Source organism: Hemiscyllium ocellatum, chromosome 20, assembly GCF_020745735.1.
Source record: "Hemiscyllium ocellatum isolate sHemOce1 chromosome 20, sHemOce1.pat.X.cur, whole genome shotgun sequence".
Classification (NCBI taxonomy): Eukaryota; Metazoa; Chordata; class Chondrichthyes; order Orectolobiformes; family Hemiscylliidae; genus Hemiscyllium; species Hemiscyllium ocellatum.
In genome coordinates, this window is record NC_083420.1 from 21,703,579 (window position 1) to 21,722,603 (window position 19,025).

At 40.2% G+C, this 19,025-nt stretch overlaps 1 protein-coding gene across 2 annotated transcripts in view; it reads right to left on the bottom strand.

The window, feature by feature from the left end:
- trrap (transformation/transcription domain-associated protein) overlaps nt 1–19,025 on the bottom strand; it is a 211,024-nt gene that overhangs the window by 7,547 nt on the left and 184,452 nt on the right. For both annotated transcript variants that reach the window (XM_060840562.1, XM_060840563.1), the window contains 4 exons: nt 14,674–14,899; nt 9,477–9,694; nt 7,434–7,618; nt 1,287–1,490 (listed from right to left, as the gene is read on the bottom strand). In XM_060840562.1, the coding sequence (XP_060696545.1) occupies nt 1,287–1,490; nt 7,434–7,618; nt 9,477–9,694; nt 14,674–14,899 (833 nt within the window). The remainder of the gene's footprint in view (nt 1–1,286; nt 1,491–7,433; nt 7,619–9,476; nt 9,695–14,673; nt 14,900–19,025) is intronic.

Consider the following 19,025-nt stretch of genomic DNA (forward strand, 5'->3'; position numbering starts at 1 on the left):
AGTCAAAACTATTGGTCACATCCACCTCAATGGCTACATTTGCTCTTTCCAAACAAAGTTAAAAATCACACAACACCAGGTTATAGTCCAACAGCTAGCTACCTGATGAAGGAGCAGTGCTCCGAAAGCTTGCACTTTCAAATAAACCTGTTGGACTATTACCTGTTGTGCGATTTTTAACTCTGTCCACCCCAGTCCAACACCAGCACCTCCACATCATGGCTTCACAAACAATGCAGAGACTGATGTATTTTTTTTTAAAAAACTTTTCATTTTGAACTCGCCTCTTATTCTGATCTGCACAAGAGAGTTAGGTTACTATTTCTTCCTATATTTATACTCAATTGTTTTGTTTATTTGAGAAAGCCTGATTAAATTGGCTCCTTCTTTGGGGTCTGGGAGAAAGCTATCCACAAAAGAATTAATTGTTTTAAAGGTGATCTTCCTGCATCCAATTGAAGGGTGTGCAAATAACCAAGGGGAATTAGTTCACTTCCCTCACCTTGGACTTTAATAGTTTGACAAGTCCTGCCTGGAACTGTGACAAATTGAGGTATTGCACAAAGGGATGGATTGTAACAGTGGTTAGTATGCAGAATCTGCTATCACAAAGAGTATTCAGGTGGGGCAAATAGAATGGATTTAAGGGAAACAGGAGGAGAAAATGCTCATTAGACTTACAAGAGGATCGTGCAGATCATAAACATCGGCAGAGACCAGTTGGATCAAATGGCCTGTGCTTATCCTGTTAACACCACATAATGTTTTATAACAGAGATACACAATGAAACTGGGAACTGGAAATAACCTCAAAACGTAAATTCACACTTCAATCCGTTTTTAAAAATCTGCAATGTAATCTTTACACTGAAAGGTTACAAGTTCAGCTTTAATCATTTTAAAATGAATCCAGAAGAAATTAGATTTTGCTGGCTTTCAAAAAAATCCCAACAGTAATTGTTTTGGCATAAGGCAAAACCAAGAGCTATAAAATATAGCTGGGCAGGAACCTCAGTACAGAAAAACGTTCATTGCTCTCACTGGATTCATTTTAACTCAGTGCAATTATCATTTTGTTTAAATTGCTTCAAATTAGTTACATAAATAGTCTTCAGCTCCTCAATGACCATTAGCTGCACCTGCTTCAGGCATCTTGCACATACTGGCAGTGGGCACAAAACAGCAAAATGCTCAGCAAGTACACCAAAAATTCAGCAGGAATTACAGCATTTCTTTAAAACTTACTTACTTTACTGTTAATAACCATAATGTGACTTTGCATGTACCTGTGCAATTTGAAGCATTTCAGGGTTAAGGCGGTTCAGGTGAAGTACAAATTCAGCAAAACCAATCAATGCGAGCTGAATGGTGAACATTTTTCTAAAGGTCCAGTAATCCGTGGCATTAGGGAAAGTGTGCAAAGCCCATTCCTTCAGCATGCTCCGTGGCACCATGTTTCCCTGCACCTCCTTTAGAATGTCACGCAGAACCTGAAAACAATCAGGAAATACAAACTGGTATCACAGCACTTATTGCATGTAAAACAACTGCAAAGTAAGTCAATGTTATTGTTCAAAGAAATTAAGGTGAACAGTGACAAATTGGGTGCAGGGGCTGATATTTAATGGAACAACAGCGATTTCAATCACCACAGGAGAACTGATGAAAGCCCCACATTACCCATTTTCAGGAAGGCCAATTAGGCACTTAACAGGGCAGTCCGGGATCAAGGACCTTGTGGACAGAAATCCCATAGGCCAAGAGTTGGCAAATAGAGGCCGAAATTCTGCATTGCGTGGCAACGTCACTGGGGAGACAGTGACCTCTGCTGGCTCTTTATCTATCCAAGACTTAGGATCACCAAGGTCTCCAGACCACAGAGAATTGATGGGAAGAAATCAATAACAAGGGCAAAGGCACGTTCTCAAATGTAACCACCTCTCTTTTCCGATACTGGATCACTTGATATGGCAGTGTGTCCTTCGCGAAGGAGGAACCCCTAATCCTAGCCCGTGAGCTCACAGATCTTTAAGCTGGCACCAGTTCCATTTGAATTGAATCCAATTGAAAGGACTCAATTGCCATTGGGAATAGGAATGAAGGCCATCTCTGGGCCTTATTGCCATTGATTTAATCAGGGTAGACACATGAATGTGGCAGAGTTACCACCTTCCTTCCTTCCTTATTAAATGCGCCTAATGACCTAATCCTCCCAACATAAACTCATCTTTGGCAAGTACATCATATTTTGCCAAGCATTTACATGGGAACATGAGACTAAAGGATAGCAGACAGAGGTAAAGAAGGGCAAAATGAAGCAAAGGAAAAAGAAATGGATAAGGCAGATCAAGAACATTGGAAAGGTTGCTACAATACTAGATTAATTGGAGATACTTGGGTATTAAGTTAGGATTTGCACTATCACAATGATTCAAAGATATTAATTATTAATATTAGAACTTCCATCAAGTAATTTTAATACTTAGGGCTTTCATGGATTAAGACTGTCCCAAGAAAAAAAAACTTTTAAAAAGGCCACAGTAATAACCTGACCACAGATGGAGCCAGACTTCAAGAAAGCAACAAAAAACAAGAACCAGTCTGAACTGAAATTAATGTTTCTGTCAATAAAGACCAAAGCCAGTCACTCATGCAGAAAACTTGCATCTCCTATTCCGATTTACAATTGCATGATGAGACATGGTAAGATGAAAGACATCTCCTGCAACTATCCAATTTGAAAAACAAGGAGCTAAGACAGTAGAACTCACAATTAATTGTGTTTCAGGGAGCAGCTTTTGACAGACCAGAGGAGATGGATTTGTGACTGGGACTGGAGAAGGTTCTCTCTCTGGTACCTCAGGAAACGTGAAGCCCAGTAATAAAGTGAATTGGAGAAACACAAACACAAACAACTCAAAAGTCATCTGCAATATTAACAGCTGTTGTTCTAGGACGTCTTTAACTAACCATTGCTTCAAGTTAACACCGAACACCTCAAGAACATGCTAATGACTTTAAACTGCACATTCTTTCAGCTTCCTTTTCGTACTGAACATTTTAACTTCATATCCATGTTTGCGTTTCATATTGCGCCTTCAGTATTTTTTCTCCAGATTAGCAAGTAAAATAATAATTCCATAAGACATAAGACACAGGAGTGGAAGGAAGGCCATTTGGCCCATCGAGTCCACTCCACCATTCAATCATGGCTGATGGGCATTTCAACTCCACTTACCAGCATTCTCCCCGTAGCCCTTAATTCCTTGTGACATCAATTTATCAATCTCTGCCTTGAAGACGTTTAGCGTCCTGGCCTCCACTGCACTCTGCAGCAATGAATTCCACGAAATACAAACTGCTTATTCTTTTAGATTAGATTCCCTACAGTGTGGAAACAGGCCCTTCGCCCCAACAAGTCCACCCAGACTCATTCCCCTACATTTACCCCTGACTAATGCACATAACACTACAGGCAATTTAGCATGGCCAATTCACCTGACCCGCACATCTTCCTCTTCCTTTTATTCAAGATGATCTTGTGATGGAGTCTTTCTTGTTTTTGGTGAGCTACAGTATAATTGGAGTGAGGTTTGGTTATGTGCTAAAGGGATCTAGAAGTCAATGAAAGCAGACAGGCAGGTGCAGCAAGCAATTAGGAAGGCAAATGATTTATTGGCCTACACTGCAAGAGAATTGGAGTTCAGAACCAGGGATGTCTTACTGCAATTATATTGGGTCCAGAGGAGACTACACTTGGAGATTGTATGTAGTTCTGGTCTAGGAAAGGATATACTTGCCATCATGAAAGTGAAGCAGAAATTCACTAGGCTGATAACAGGCACATCCTATGAAGACAGATTGGTTCACTAAGTCTGATCCACCAGAGTTGAGAGAGAAAATAAGGATATTGGATTGAAACAATTTCTAACAGGGTTGGGCATATGGATGTATGGAGGATGGTTTCCCTGGCTGTGGAATTCAAAGTAACAGATAACAGGGCAGGAGGCCAAAAGCTTGGGTTCAAAGATAGTTTTAAAACATCAGAGTTTGCAAAATTATGGGAGAGAATTTCAAAATTTAGGGTTCAGACAGCTGAAAGCATAGTTACCAAAGGTGGAGTAAAAGAAGTGTGGATCAGCAATCTCAACATAAAATTAAGCTGTAATAGCCTCAAGATTTTTGCTTTCAATAGACGATCCCATACATGTCCCATTGTCCATTTTCACCTTTAATCAGAAGAATATGCAAAATATCAAACATGATAAATACTGCTATCTTACTGTAAACCAGAATACAAATGATCATGCTCCAAGTATAGAGTGCTGTAAAATTCTATTCACAACCAATTTTATTTAAACTGACAAAATCTTTTCCCTATTCCATCTTTACTTATGACACAACAAAACCCACACTAACTTCAGGAGTCATATTTATTCAAAGAGTCTACTCTGGTTTCAGTTGGGTTTATTTGCTATTTTAGTTATTTATTTTGATACTGCTTTAATAGAATCTGATTTACAGTAATGGACAGATTATGCAAGAGTCACACTGCACCGAAACAGGCCCTTCAGTTCAACTCGTCCATGCTGACCAGGTATCCTAAATTAAACTAGTCTCATTTGCCTGCATTTGGTCCATATCCCTCTAAACCTTTCCTATTCACATACCTGTTCAAAAGTCTTTGAAATGTTGTAATTGTAGACAATGCTGATCAGCCTTAAACAAAAACAGACTTCCACTAATAGAGTTACTTCTTCCTTCTGATTTTCTTTACTCTCATCTGGAAAAGACTTGCTGTACACAATTTGGTGCAGGCAGTCTGTTCATCAATTAGAAAAGAAAATGGCCTACCAATTCAGAGATTATAGCACATAGAGCAGAACACACTGTAAATTCCAAGGTTCAGATTTCATGAATGACATATTCATCTTTTAAAAAATACTTAGCTTATTCTGATAGTGTGAGGCCTTATAAAACAAACAGATTATTTGACCTTGAGTAAACAATTTATTTGAACAAGAATACTTCATTGCATTTTCTCTGAAGTGTAAGCTCAGGTTTATCCCTTGGCACTCTGGTTATTTTTCTTCCTCTGTCATCATTTCTTCCCACACCCCCTCCAACTACTGCCTTTCCCCAGAACACACATTTCCGTTCCTCTCAAGGCCACAGAGTGCACAGTGGGATACATTTCCACATTTTGGTCAATGCAGTTAGTACCTCTACATAGGATGACACGAGATGTACACAGCTTTTAAGAGCACCTTCACATAGCTTAAATTTTAAAAATAAAAGGCTTCCTGCAACATACTTGAAAAATTAAAAGTCAAGTTGAAGTAATTTACAGGAAGGAAATGTAGTCTGTTCAGGTCCAAATCAAGGAACTATCCTATGTACTTGTTCATTACATGAAATCCACTGCACAGAAACAGGCCACTTAACAGAACAGTGGTGCTTATGATCTGCTTGAGCCTCCTCCCGAATTTCTTCATGAAAGGAGCTATACAAAAAACTGATCCTCCTCCTTTCTTTGTTTGGCATTATATTCGTACATCCTGGCAAAGGGGTGAACAGAAAGGAGATAATTTTGACTACAGTAGTGCCAGATTTTCACAGCATCGAGGAACAGTGTGTCCCTCTTGATTTTAGGATAGAACCATAATGCCATCTGTCCAATTTGTTGTGGGTGTGTTCCTCAAACAGCAGGGATTTATACCCAAGCCAAGAGCAGCCTGAACCATTTCTTGTGCTGTAGTTAACATCGTTTTGATGAATGGAACAAAACAGAGGACTTAAAGAGGAGTGAAACAATATGCAACAATAGTCACTAGCTCCTGAAACAAAGAGGGTGAAGACAATCATGAGAAGAGAAAAGTGAACATACATGGAGAGAATGTAGTAGAGGTGATTAGTGATAGCAAATGCCACACTGTTCATGGGAAGCACACAACTGAGGAAAAAGCAGTAAACTCACTTCTCATAATTGCTGCATCATTACCAGTGACTTAGAAATTAGAGGCATTTTTAAATTCAGTAATCTTCTGCATAATGCCAGGAATCATGTAACTTTATGTAATGTAGGCAGGAGTAAGGTGCAATACTTAAATCAATATAATTTTATAACATTTTTGCTAGACACATATCTCCAATATTTATTTCACACAAGATAAGTGATCAGTGCAGTTCACATTGTCCAGTCTCTGAACAAGTGTATTGTATCTGGTACAGGCAACATCTCTGGATTTTTTTTAAACCAACGCTCAATAACTTTTGTTTCTAAGATAATGTCATTACAGTATATCATCTTTCTCATTATAATCAGCCTTGTCACTGCTCTCTGCTCCTTTGCTTCTTCAAGGTCCCTCTCATTAATCATTCTCCTTGAACTATTAATTTTCAACACGCATCTGTAGTAAGCTAACTCAAAGCCCTCCATTGTTATTTTCCCAATATTCAAGGTCCAATCTCACATTCGTTCCATGCTGTCTAGCATATTATTTAACAACTTGATTTTATACCTGTGCAAGAAAACAGGAATATCTCTCCTGCAATACTTAGACTGTAACTTGATGAAGCTGTGAAGTAGTTATGTTGTCCATACAAATTACACCTTTATCCATTTGCTCAATGTTTACTCAAATTTGCATATAATTGAGGTTTGGGAGCAGAAAGATGTCCTGCGGTTCGTTAAGTATAGGAGACTGTGAGGTGATCTGATTCAGGTATTTGAGATGCTTGAAGATTTTAATGTGGTAGTTAAAGATAAATTGTTTCCAATGAAGAGTTGGAATCTTCAAATTAGAGCGAAGCCATGTAGGAGGAGAGGGGTCTTGTATAGCATAGCGATAGTGCACATTTGGACCAGAATCTCCAAGTCAAGTACTACACCAGGACCTGTTTTGCATGGCAGGTATGCTCAAAACGAGGCCAGACAGGCATTAATTCCTTCCATTATGTGTGATAGTGACAATGGGAGAATTGCAGTCATCGGTTTGGCAGAATACAATAGGAAACCAGTGCAGGATTTTGCCTGTAAGCATGAACCAACTCAATGGAAAATCATGGCCCATCCCCCAAAACGACAATGAGATGAAAGATAGAAAGATATACGGCTAGGACACTCAGGAAGCATCCCCCAAAGAAAGAGTGGGGAAAAAAATCTGAAAGGGAGCCAACTGAAGTTTAAAAACAGAAGGGTTTTCTAGCAATTCTAACCTATGAGGCATCAATTATTTTGAACCCACCACCAACAGCAGCAATGGCTTTCGCTTCCATAGTGCCTAAACTCTGGAATTTTCTCCCTAAATTTCTCCACCTTCTAATGTTCTCAGTTCTTTTAAGTTATTCCTTAATATCTATCACTCTGGCCAAGGCTTGTTCCAATAAAACCACCTCAACTGAGAAGCAAACAATTTTTGTGTATTTGATACCTGATGACTTGCTTGGGTCCCTCTAGCCTGCACAGTAGCCAGCCTGTCATAATAGCGAGATACAGGATTGTCATGCTCTATACCCTTTTTGGCGCAGCGTTGCTTGTAAATTTCCACAAGAGAAAGCGAAGAAGGATTGTCTTCAACCAATCGCATCTGAGGCGAAACTGCAACAACGCGTGGTACTATAAAACAAATGGGGAAATTACAAGGTGGATACAACATCATTGCAATTTTACTGAACATTGTTCATGCCAAATACAGGGGAACCTCGATTATCCGAATATCAATTATCTGAAAATCAGAATATTTGAAGGAGATCTCGAGATCCCAACAGGAACATTACATCAAATTTGTGTGTCCAACAACTGATCGTGTCTTTGGTTTACAGTGATTAAAAATGCTGCTGAGAATAGTCCTGGACTGATAGCAGCGCAGGAACCGTCTCTAAATGACTGACCTCCAACCCCCCCCTCTCTCTACCCACACTTTCCCTGGAGTTCTACATGGGGGTGTACCCTAAACTTATCTTCCCCAGATAATCTCCCCAACATTGTCTTGTACAGGGCAAGGGAGAGGGAGCGAGAGAGAGATATGAGGAGGGGTTGGAGGGAGTGAGAGAGATACGAGGGGTTGGAGGGGCGGTGTTAGGGCGGGCAGGTGGCGATGTCGGGTTGCGGGCGGGGGATGTGTTGGATGGGGTCTGGGGACGGACAGTGGGCAGTATTGAGGGGTGGATGGGGGGGTGGGGACAGACGGGAGGTGGTGTTGGACGTGGTTGGGGGTGCGGGCGGGGGGCTGTGTCAGATGGGGTTTGGGGGCTGGCGGGGACAATATTGGAGGGAGGTGGGTGCGGTGTTGGGGGCTCTCACGCACTGTGCTGCAGCTAGTCTCCTGAACAGGAAGCAGACTTAATAGAAAACTCAGAGCTCTGAGGAAAGGCACTGAATAGATTAACCGAACAATCAATCAATTATCCGAACGAAATAGTTCCTGCCCATCTCATTTGAATAATTGAGGTTCCACTGTACTCACAAACATAGCATCTTAGTTGTTAATAAAGCAAAGTGCTGGTGAACAGCTAGTAATAACCAGCATGATCAAAGCAATAATCTGGGAGATGTCAGCATTTGTGAGACCTTGCTATCTGCCAGTTGACTATATTGAATTTCCTACATTACAATTGTGACTATACTGTTAAAACATCTCAACTAGCTGTAAGACATTTGGCAAAGTCCTTATATTACAGAAGAAGTTTGATAAGTATAAACCTTTGTTTCAGAATAGGTCTTTCTTTAAATATTTTATCTACATCAGTTAGAAAGAACAGTAAACTATTGCTATTTATTTCATCAGTTTTTGGCTATTTATCATCCGTTTATTCAAAATGCCAAACATAAAGCAATATCCCTTAGGATGCATAATCACGTTTAAAAAGTGGAATGAGATTTCAAGACCGGACAGGGCACACAATAACTAAAAACGAGACAATTTGTTGTTTATTTCTTTCCCTGTAACTCAAGGCAAGGATACAATCAAAAGGTAATGGGACTCAGCAGTAAGTGATCAAACAGTATAGGAATAAAAAGAATCCTAGGTAAGCAAAGCTACAGGAACAAGAAACAAGGTGACAGGTGGTGGGGACCTGGTTCACCTGGAATGAGAATAATTTCTAATTAAACATGGAAAATAGATGTACACAACTAATTTCCAACTAGCTTCAGAAATGTGTCTATGTAGCAATTAGACTTTGTGGTCTAAAAATAATAATTACATTCAACCAAATAACACAATATGGTTGTGCATTAAATGGTACAATCTAACTGTCAGCATAATGGTTAGTAGATCCCCTAATTTAGAGAAAGGAACAATAATTGTACCAAGATTTGACTGGGGCTGTTTAAAAAAAAAAGGACTGCAGCCTCAGTTTATGATGATGTATAATAATCAAGTATTAAAAAACATACACAGTCTCTTTGCTGCTTGTTCGCTTTCAACATTGCATCTATTTTCACAGGAAGACAGCATTTCAGAACATGATACCTGTGAAGAATAAGTGTCTCTTTGTAGTCTCCTTTCTTTTCTCGAGGCAGGGGTTCAATAACCTCAGCAGTTGTAGAACGCGCTCCTCCCGTCGAGACTCTGTCAGACATGCATCATTCATCACTAGGTATGGGTATATCTTGCCATTGTGGCCCCGGATGTAAAGTCTCCGAGCTGCTGTATTGTGCTTCTGTACAATTTCTACTCTGGGCATGAACCTGATGACAAAAGACAATACTTAGTTTGAAAAACAAGTTCCTGAATATTTTGGCTAATATATTACATGAAAGATGCAGCACAGGAAGCAGTTATTGGCCTATTTTGCTATGTCAGTTTTTCAAATGCACACCCCCTTGTTCTTTTTCCAAAGTCCTGCAAACCGTTTTCCTTTACAAGTATTTATCCAAAGTAATTTGAAAATTATTGAACGTACTCAGCCCTTTCAGACAGATGATTTCCAGGACATGAACTTGCTGAATAAAAAAAAAATTCTAAATATTCCTCTCACCCAGCCCTCTAACAATTTTTTTTGGTCATTTATCTTAAATCTAGATGTAGGTTTGCTCGCTGAGCTGGAAGGTACATTTTCAGACGTTTCGTCACCATACTAGGTAACATCTTTAGTGAGCCTCCGGACAAAGCTCTGCTAGCGTTTCCTGCTTTCTGTTTATATGTTTGGGTTTCCTTGGGTTGATATTGTAATTCCCTATGGTGATGTCACTCCCTATGACAATGTCATTTCCGGTTATTTTTCTCAGGGGGTGGTAAATGGAGTCCAAGTCAATGTGTTTGTTGATAGAGTTGGAATGCCATGCTTCTAGGAATTCTCGTGCATGTCTCGGTTTGGCTTGACCTAGGATGGATTGACTTGGATCCCTTGTACCACCTCCTGAGAAAAAGAACAGGAAATGACATCACCATAGGAAATTGTCACCACAGGAAATGGCATTACCAACCCAAGGAAACCCAAACTTATAAATAGGAAGCAGGAAACACCAGCAGTGCTTCGTCCGAAAGCTTACTGAAGATGGTACCTAGTTGGGTGACGAAATGTCTGAAAATGAACACTCCAGGTCAGTGAGCAAACCTCCATCCAGAACCTCAACCTGAGCTACAAATCTTCTGAAAACTCACTATTTAAATCTGTCCATTCTGGTGCATAGATTTGCTACCACAAGAAACAATTTCTCCTTAGTTACTATTTATAACCCCTTATTTGGCGTGGACTTGTTGGGCCGAAGGGCCTGTTTCCACACTCTAGGGAATCTAATCTAAACAATTTTGAACAGCAGTAAACCTCTCTTTGTATTTTGCGTTGCTGAAAAAGTGACAAATCAACTTTACTGGTCCATAAGTTAGCACAACAGAATATATATAGGAACAGGTCTTTCAAAGAATCAGTGATAGTTTCAGCACAAAAGGAGGCCATTCAGCTGTGTATCAAATAACTTTTGGAATTCCATATATATCACATCAATAAAGTGAAAATCACACAACAACCGGGTTATAGTCCAACAGGGTTATTTGGAAGCACTAGCTTCAGGGCACTGCTCCTTCATCAGGTGGTTATAGAATAGGATCACAACATGGTCTTGTTCTACACACCTGATGAAGAGGCAGTACCTTGAAAGCTAGTGCTTCCAAATAAGCCTCTTGGACTATAATCTGGTGTTGCACGATTTTATTTAATAACTTTGTCCAAGCTAGTCCATCACCAGAACTTCCAAATCATCAACAGTGTATGTCAAGATAAAGTTCATATAGATGACTGGTGGTAGTTTAATTTGTTGGTCAACACACCTCAGATGAGGGGAGAGATGAGAAGGACAGCCTTCTCAGCCGGTGTGGGAATTGAACCTACACTGCTAGCATCACAAATCTGCAGTCCAGCCAAAGAGATAACCAAATCCTAACACCATTCTTTCAATTCTCCATTACCTCATAAATCTCAACCAAGCTGGTTAACCATGATTTGCCTTGAATAAATCACTTAATCCACATTTGTCCAAGTCACAATTAACTTTCGCCCTGATCGGTGTATCTAAACGCTTCTTCACGACAGAGATTAAACAGACTGGCTTATTGTCACCTTTACACCCTTCTTGAATGAGGGTAAACCGTTTGCAGATTTTCAGTTTTCTAATCAATATTTTCAGAGATGCGATCACTAACTCTGGAGCAGATAGGACTGGAACCAGGTCCCATGATTCAGAGGTAGGGATATGAACACAACAGCCTCTTATTCCCTGAATCTAGGGAAGATCTGAAAATTCTTCCTTAGATTCAGTTTCTTTGCATTTATCACTCTTACTTTCTTAATTATTCCTAGAAGTATCTTATTTAGTTCTGGTGTTAAATATAAGGAGTTGACTCAATAACTCCTCCTTATCAGTTTAAAATCCATCTTCAAGTGTCTGAACCACATCGTCCATCTCCAGGATCTCAACATCTACTTCCTTGAGAAAGACAGATGCAAAGTATTCATTTAATTGGACTCCCCAAACTCAGCACCACCTTCTTAACCTGCAATCTTCTTCCTGACCTCTCTGCCCCACTCCCACTCCAGCCTATCACCCTCACCTTAACCTCCTTCCACCTATCGCATTTCCAACGCCCCTCCCCCAAGTCCCTCCTCCCTACCTTTTTATCTTGGCCTGCTTGGCACACACTCCTCATTCCTGAAGGGCTCATGCCCGAAACGTCGATTCTCCTGCTTCTTGGATGCTGCCTGACCTGCTGCGCTTTTCCAGCAACACATTTTCAGCTCTATTCATTTAATTGGTCAACCACAGCACCTGCCTTTATGAATGTATCCTCTTTTCGGTCAGCAATTGGCCCTACTCCTCCTTCAACCATCCTCCTACTATTTATAAGTTTACAGAAAACATTAAACTGCCCTTTTGTGTAAGCCGCCGACTCTTTTCTAACTTTCTCTCTTTGCTAATGGTTTTTTCAATTCCCCTTAGGCCTTCTATTTTCAGCCTAGTTCTCAATTATATCATCAAATGGACACTGTCATAAGCACACATTTTCTGATTCATCTCAACTTCTGTCTCCTTCGTCATCCAGGGTGCTTTAGATCTTTTGCTTTATCTTCCCCCTACATGGGTATTTAACATGAGTGTTTTTGAACTCTCTTCTTTAAAAGCACCAATTTTTCAGTTACAATTTTGCCTGCTTATCTTTGATTCTGATTCATCTGAGCCAGAGTCATTCTTAACCAGTTTGAAGTTGGCTTCCCACTTCTTCCATGACACACTGTCCTTGACCCATAGGAGATTGCATCTCTCTCGAGCACATGGTCCCTCTCATGGAACAATGTGTGCACTCTAGGTCTAAGCTGCTGTACCATATCTTTTCAATAATAAAGCTTATGACAAAGAATAAAATTCATAAGCTCTTCAAACTTTCTCCCATTGCCATTTAAATGAAGGTTCATTGAGATGCTTTCCTTTACCTCTATGACATATTAAAAAAAAATTAAACTTTGCACCTCAGACTTATTCTTAACTATGAAGAAAGGGAAAGCAAGCTACAATACTCACCAACAATCAACTGATGGGCTTCCTATGCTGTCAAAGTTTGGTTATTGTTTTCCTCTCACTTCAGTGATTCTGACCAGCTGCATGGTAATCCCAGTCTGCTTCACAATGGCCCTGACAAGCCTCACTGTACTCAACTCAACTCAACCAGTTTGTGCTTGCTTTTGCTTTCCATTCAAGTCACCCTCCATTCCATTTAACTCAGTTCAGCCTTTAGCATATATTTCTTGTCCCTTTTCACTAAGAGCCCGGCTAAGGCTGTGTGTTTTTAAAAAATTCATTCACAGGATGAGAGTGTCACTGGCTAGTGGGTCTGGAGTAACATGTAGGCCAGACCAGGTAAGGATGACAGTTTCCTTCACATAATTGATTAGTTGGTTTTTCCAACAAACAACAAAGGGTTTATGGTCATCATTAAACTCTTAATTCCAGATTTTTATTGAATTCAAATTCCATCATCTGCCGTGGTGAGCTTCGAATCTGAGTCTCTGGATTAATAGTCCAGCAATTATACGACTTGCCTCCCCTTCAAGTGATACTAACTTTAGCTTTCATTTCTGTTGGTGGAAAATTCTAACCTGACGGTGGCACTATTCATATGAAAGTGGGCATTGGAAGCAGGTTGCCTTTCAGCCTGGTTTTCCTCTTATCTGTATATTTTGTGGATGTGTTTTTGGGGAAGGATGAGGATGAGGCAGACAATGGTATGTATACGTGTGTGTGGATCTGGTTCTCTCGGAGTCTCACCGTGACATGCTCTCTTCCCTTCCATGTTCCATTTACCCTTTCTTCTGAGTTTTGTGGATGGGACATTTTACTGATGTTGGGAGGCTGTGGAGGAGGAAATGCTGTTTAACAGTCTAGCTGCTCTGGGGAGGTGGATACATGGTTCCAACTGCCGTGGGTGGCTGTCACTTGAACTTCTTGTGATCAGATAGGGGGCCACGCTTGGAAATGGGCACGAGGGGGGGGGGATGGAGTGGCGGAGACAGAGACAGAGACAGAGAGCAATGGGAGAGCACAGCCAAAGGCAGAGAGAGAATAGACCATGTAGAAATTAAAGAGAACTCACACTGATCATTGTTCATTCAATCCCAACCTATTTTTCGCCTTCATTTCCTGTTGGTAGATTCAGTGAACATATTAACATTGAATGGGAGGGGGAAAACAGCCTGTGATTGGAGAAGCAGCACCACAGAAAAAAATCAAATCCATTTAGGTGTTATTCCAATAGGCCCCAGACAAGGTTGACACACTCCATAGGTCATATTCACACTCATCCAGGCCACCTGTTGGAGGTACCTGATGTAAGCTATTCGCTTCAACTAAGGTCATGTGATAACAGAGTTCCACATTTCTAATCAGAGTGAAGACATTTCTCTGTGTTTACCTATTCGATGTATTAGTGAACTAACTTACATTTACAGTTCTGAATTCTCCCACAAGTTGCACATCTTCCCTCTCCAACCTGACCATAATTTTAAACAAGTCTCCCCCAAAGTATTGTGTCTTGGCTGTAAAACTTACACCGACTCATATTTCTTTTCTTCTCCAGGATACCAGAAAATGTCAAAACAAATCTGAACACCGATTAGAAAAGAGACTTCTACAAAATAGCATGATTCCAAATATTATAGACAAAAGGATCCACTAACCGTGCAATTTTGATGTAATAATGCGTCGGTTTTGGCATAAGGAACTCTCCTGGGATTTCCACATCTGCTGTCTGTGCAGAAAAGTTACTAAGAAAACGACACTTCTCCTCAATCAGAAAGAATTTAGGTAGCTGCTTGGTTTTTGTTTCCAGAATCTTTATCCATTTCTTTAGCTTAGAGATGAGATTGTGAAGCTTCATCGAGCCTGGAACACTAAAATCAAAATCTGAAACAAAAATGTGGCACATCAGCTGGATTTAGAAAATATCTATATTCTATTTCACTGCAAAAATAACTATCTGCAACAACCCATGCATTCAATTTACAATGATTTGTTACCATTCAAAAGCCTATCTTGCTTATTTAAGATCGGCATCTTCTACAGTTTTAACTTGGCGCCAATCTGAACGGTATTACATTTTGGTAAAAGTCATTTTCATATACTCAGGTGGGCCACTGTCAGCAGCTCAGCGAGCACAAATTGCTCTCTACCCATCAGTCAGTGCAGTAGAGCAATAGAGTGACAATTCTCTGCACCACCAAGTTTTACATTTTTCAGAGTGTTTAATGCAGCTGGTTACCTCTTGATCTTATTCCAAAACAGTTTTGTAATTAACCTTCTAATGCTTCAAATTCGTAAAACTAAATGCAGCTCCCTCACTAAATCCATTTTGCCCACTGCATTGAACAGTCCTGTTCTCTTGAATCACAGAGCTTACTCTAAGCAATTAACTTGAACAAGGGCATTTACTGCCTTAGTCTTAGATTAGGAAACAAATGAAAAGGAAATACTAGGCCTCTCTTATTTATCACATCATATTAATAATTGCATTTGCTAATATGTAAATTTACTAATAGCTATATAAATTCACCATAATAATAACCCAATGATATTATACTTGAAGAACTAATCAGGCATAGGCATAAACTAACAATTTGTAGTTTTCACAATCCATACAAATTCCATTTAGGCCATGGGATATAGGAGTCGAATCAGGCCATATTGGCCCATCAAGTCTGCTCCGCCATTCAATCGCAGCTGATGTGTTTCTCAACTACATTCACCTGCTTAACCCTTGAACCCCCTTATTAATCAAGAACCTGTCTATCGTAAATACACTCAATGAGAGAGCCAACACAGCCAACTGCAGCAATGAATTCCACAGATTCACCACCCTCTGGCTTAAGAAATTCCTCCTTATCTCCATTCTAAAGGGTTGTCCCTTCATTCAGAGGCTGTGTCCTTGGGTCCTACTCTCTCCTACTATTGGAAGTACCTTCTCCACGTTCACTTTATCCAGACCTCTCAGCATTGTGTGTTTCAATCAGATCACATCTCATCTTTCTAAATGCGGTCAAGTACAGGCCTCAACCATTCTGTACATGACAAGCCCCAAATCCCTGGGATTACTTTTGTGAAACTCCTCTGGACTCCCTCCCGTGCCAACATATCCTTCTTCAGATATGGGGCCAAACATTGCTCTCAATATTCCACATCCAGTCGAACTAGTGCCTTACACTGTCTCAGCAATACATCTCTGCTCTTGTACTCAGGCCCTCTTGAAGTGACTGCTAAAATTGCATTTTCCTTCCCCATGTTAACCTAAAGTAGGACTCCTAAGTCCCTTTGTGCTTCAGATTTCCAAAGCCTTTCCTGTTTAGAAAGTAGTCTACGCCTCTGATCTTCCTAGCGCAAGTGCATTTTACACTTTCCCACATTGTATTCTGTCTAGGACTTCTTTGTTCACTCTCCTTGCCTGTCCAAGTCCTTCTGAGCCTTCCCACTTTATCAACTCAAAGAGATAGGTTTTAAGGATTGCCGTAACAGTGTGGGGTAGGTTCAGGGAAGTCCAGAGTTTAGGGTGTACATGGCAGAAGCCACAGCTACAATCAATGGAACAATAAAAACTAGGAACGCAGAGGAGAAAGAGCATTGAAAATCTGCAGTTAGGGAGTCCAGTGGAGAATGCAACTACCACCTGAAAGCAAAATACTGTAAAAGGAAATTATGAAAATAAGTGAAAAACACATTAGTAAAGAAAACAGAGAAAACTGAGACAGAATATTATAACTGAAATTGTTCCTCATAATACGAAGTCCAAAGAGCTGTAAAGTGCCCAGCTGAAAACTAAGATGCAGCTTTTGGAGAATGATTTGAGCTTAATGGGCACACCGTAGCAGGGAGATAACAAGTTTAGAGGGGAAGCAATGGTTTAGTGGAGAATTAAAATGACAGGCGGCTGGAAACTCAAGGTCAAACTTACAGACTGAGCGAAATGTTCTGCAAAGTGGCCACCCAAACTGCCTTAGTTCCCCCAGTGTACAAAAGCCATGTTGTCAGCAGCGAATACCATAATTAATCTTAAACCAGGACAAGTTAATCACTGTTCCCGGTGAAGGGAAATCTGATTCCATGGACACTAAAAGGGCAGCTTTGTACCTTTCTGCACAAGTGCAGGAGATGTCAATGTAAAAGGGATGAATGTTGCAGGTGACTGAGGAGTGAACCAGGGTGTTGTAGGAAAACAGTTTTGCTGAAATGCTGAAAAATGTTAGGTGGGGAGAGTATGTTCGGAGGAGGCATTTCATATCGAAGGTGAGATCAAGGGGGAGTATATTGTGGTTCTGTGAGGGAAAGGAGTGAGGGCAGTTCTGCTGAATGATCACACATGAATATTCAAGCTTGATTCACTCTACAATGTTGCCTGATGTGCTGCAAATTTTTACCATTTTTGTTTTTATTTCAAATTTGTTATACCATATCATTACAAATTTAGGCAAAATAATTTAACTAGGGTATTAAATTTGAGAATGCACATGATAACTTGTTAAATGCAATGAAGGTGGAAAACCCTAATCAAACTGCATACTTAAAAAAAACAGGAGTACCATATTTAGCATTAAACCCCAAATTTGTGCCATGTCAAATTGATAATAACTCACATCCAGTTCAAACCCTAACAACTTGTTTTGTTCTGACGAGGGGCATGGATAGGGTAAATAGACAAAGTCTTTATCCTGGGGTGGGGGAATCCTGAAGTAAAGGGCATAGGTTTACAGTGAGAGGGGAAATATAGAAGAGACGCCTAAGGGGCAACTTTTTCACGCAGAGGGTGGTGAGTGTATGGAATGAGCTGTCAGAGGAAGTGGAGGAGGCTGGTTCAATTACAACATACCCATCCAGATGCCTTTTAAATATGAATGGCAAGGGTTTAGAATGACATAGGTCAAATGCTGGCAAATGGGACTAGTTTAGGTTGGCATGGACAAGTTGGACCGAAGGGTCTGTTTCCATGCTCTATATCTCTACGACTACAAATAAATACTTTACTTCAGTGATAAATCCACAGTTTTTCTTGATTTTTGAACAGAGAACATAGTTGCTCTGGATTGCAAACTATATCAGCATATTTTTGTTAGATTTGGCACAGAACATTAATTACTGTTCATTTGTTCAAAGCAACGCTTCTCGATAACAGAGTCTTGTGCAAGGCAGAAGTGCATGTAATTGCATAAAATGGAAAATGATCAAGAGAAGGAATGGAATGATTTTGTCCCTTCGCAGGCATGTCACTCACGGCATAGATTATTATGCAAGTAATTAACATTATCTACATTCATGGTAAGCCTTTACCTATCTCTCAAATTGCATTATAAGCCCTTATTTCTTTTGTTCAATTTATATTTCTTGGAGTATTGGATTGGAAGTTGAAAAGTCATTAATTCTGCTGCTTTCAGTCAAAGTAAAAGGTTCAGAGCAAAAGGTGTTTTCAACCTGCAAATGAGATTCTCTGTTCTGACAGACCAGAATGAGGAAACATCCTTAAAGCCTGACTGTCTAAAGGTCACATTGTGCTTTCACAACCAGGAGGTAACAGAGGCACTAAAGAGAAGATAGATTCTCACTTGGTTATAACAAAATGACTCTGCGCGAGGCTGCTCCACAATGCTCCCATTTAAGGAGTATGGTGGGCATTTCACAGCATTATCATGCAACAATGGAAATTTGAAGGGGTAATCCAGAAACTGCAGCCTCTGAATACAGGGATTCAAATCAGGGATTACAATGATTCAATGAAGAGGATTCTTTTCATAGAATTATAAAATCTCTACAGTGTCAAAGCAGGGTCATTCAGCCCATCAAGCCCACACCCACCCTCTGAAGAACATTCCATCCAGACCCAACCCTTATCTTATTCCTATAACCCTGCATTTATTACGGCCAATCCACCGAACCTGCACATCTTTGGGCTTTAGGAGGAACCCCATGCAGACACGGAGAATGTGCAAATTCGGGTCCTGGCACTGAGAGGCAGTAGTGCTAACCATTGAGCCACCATGCTGCCCCATAT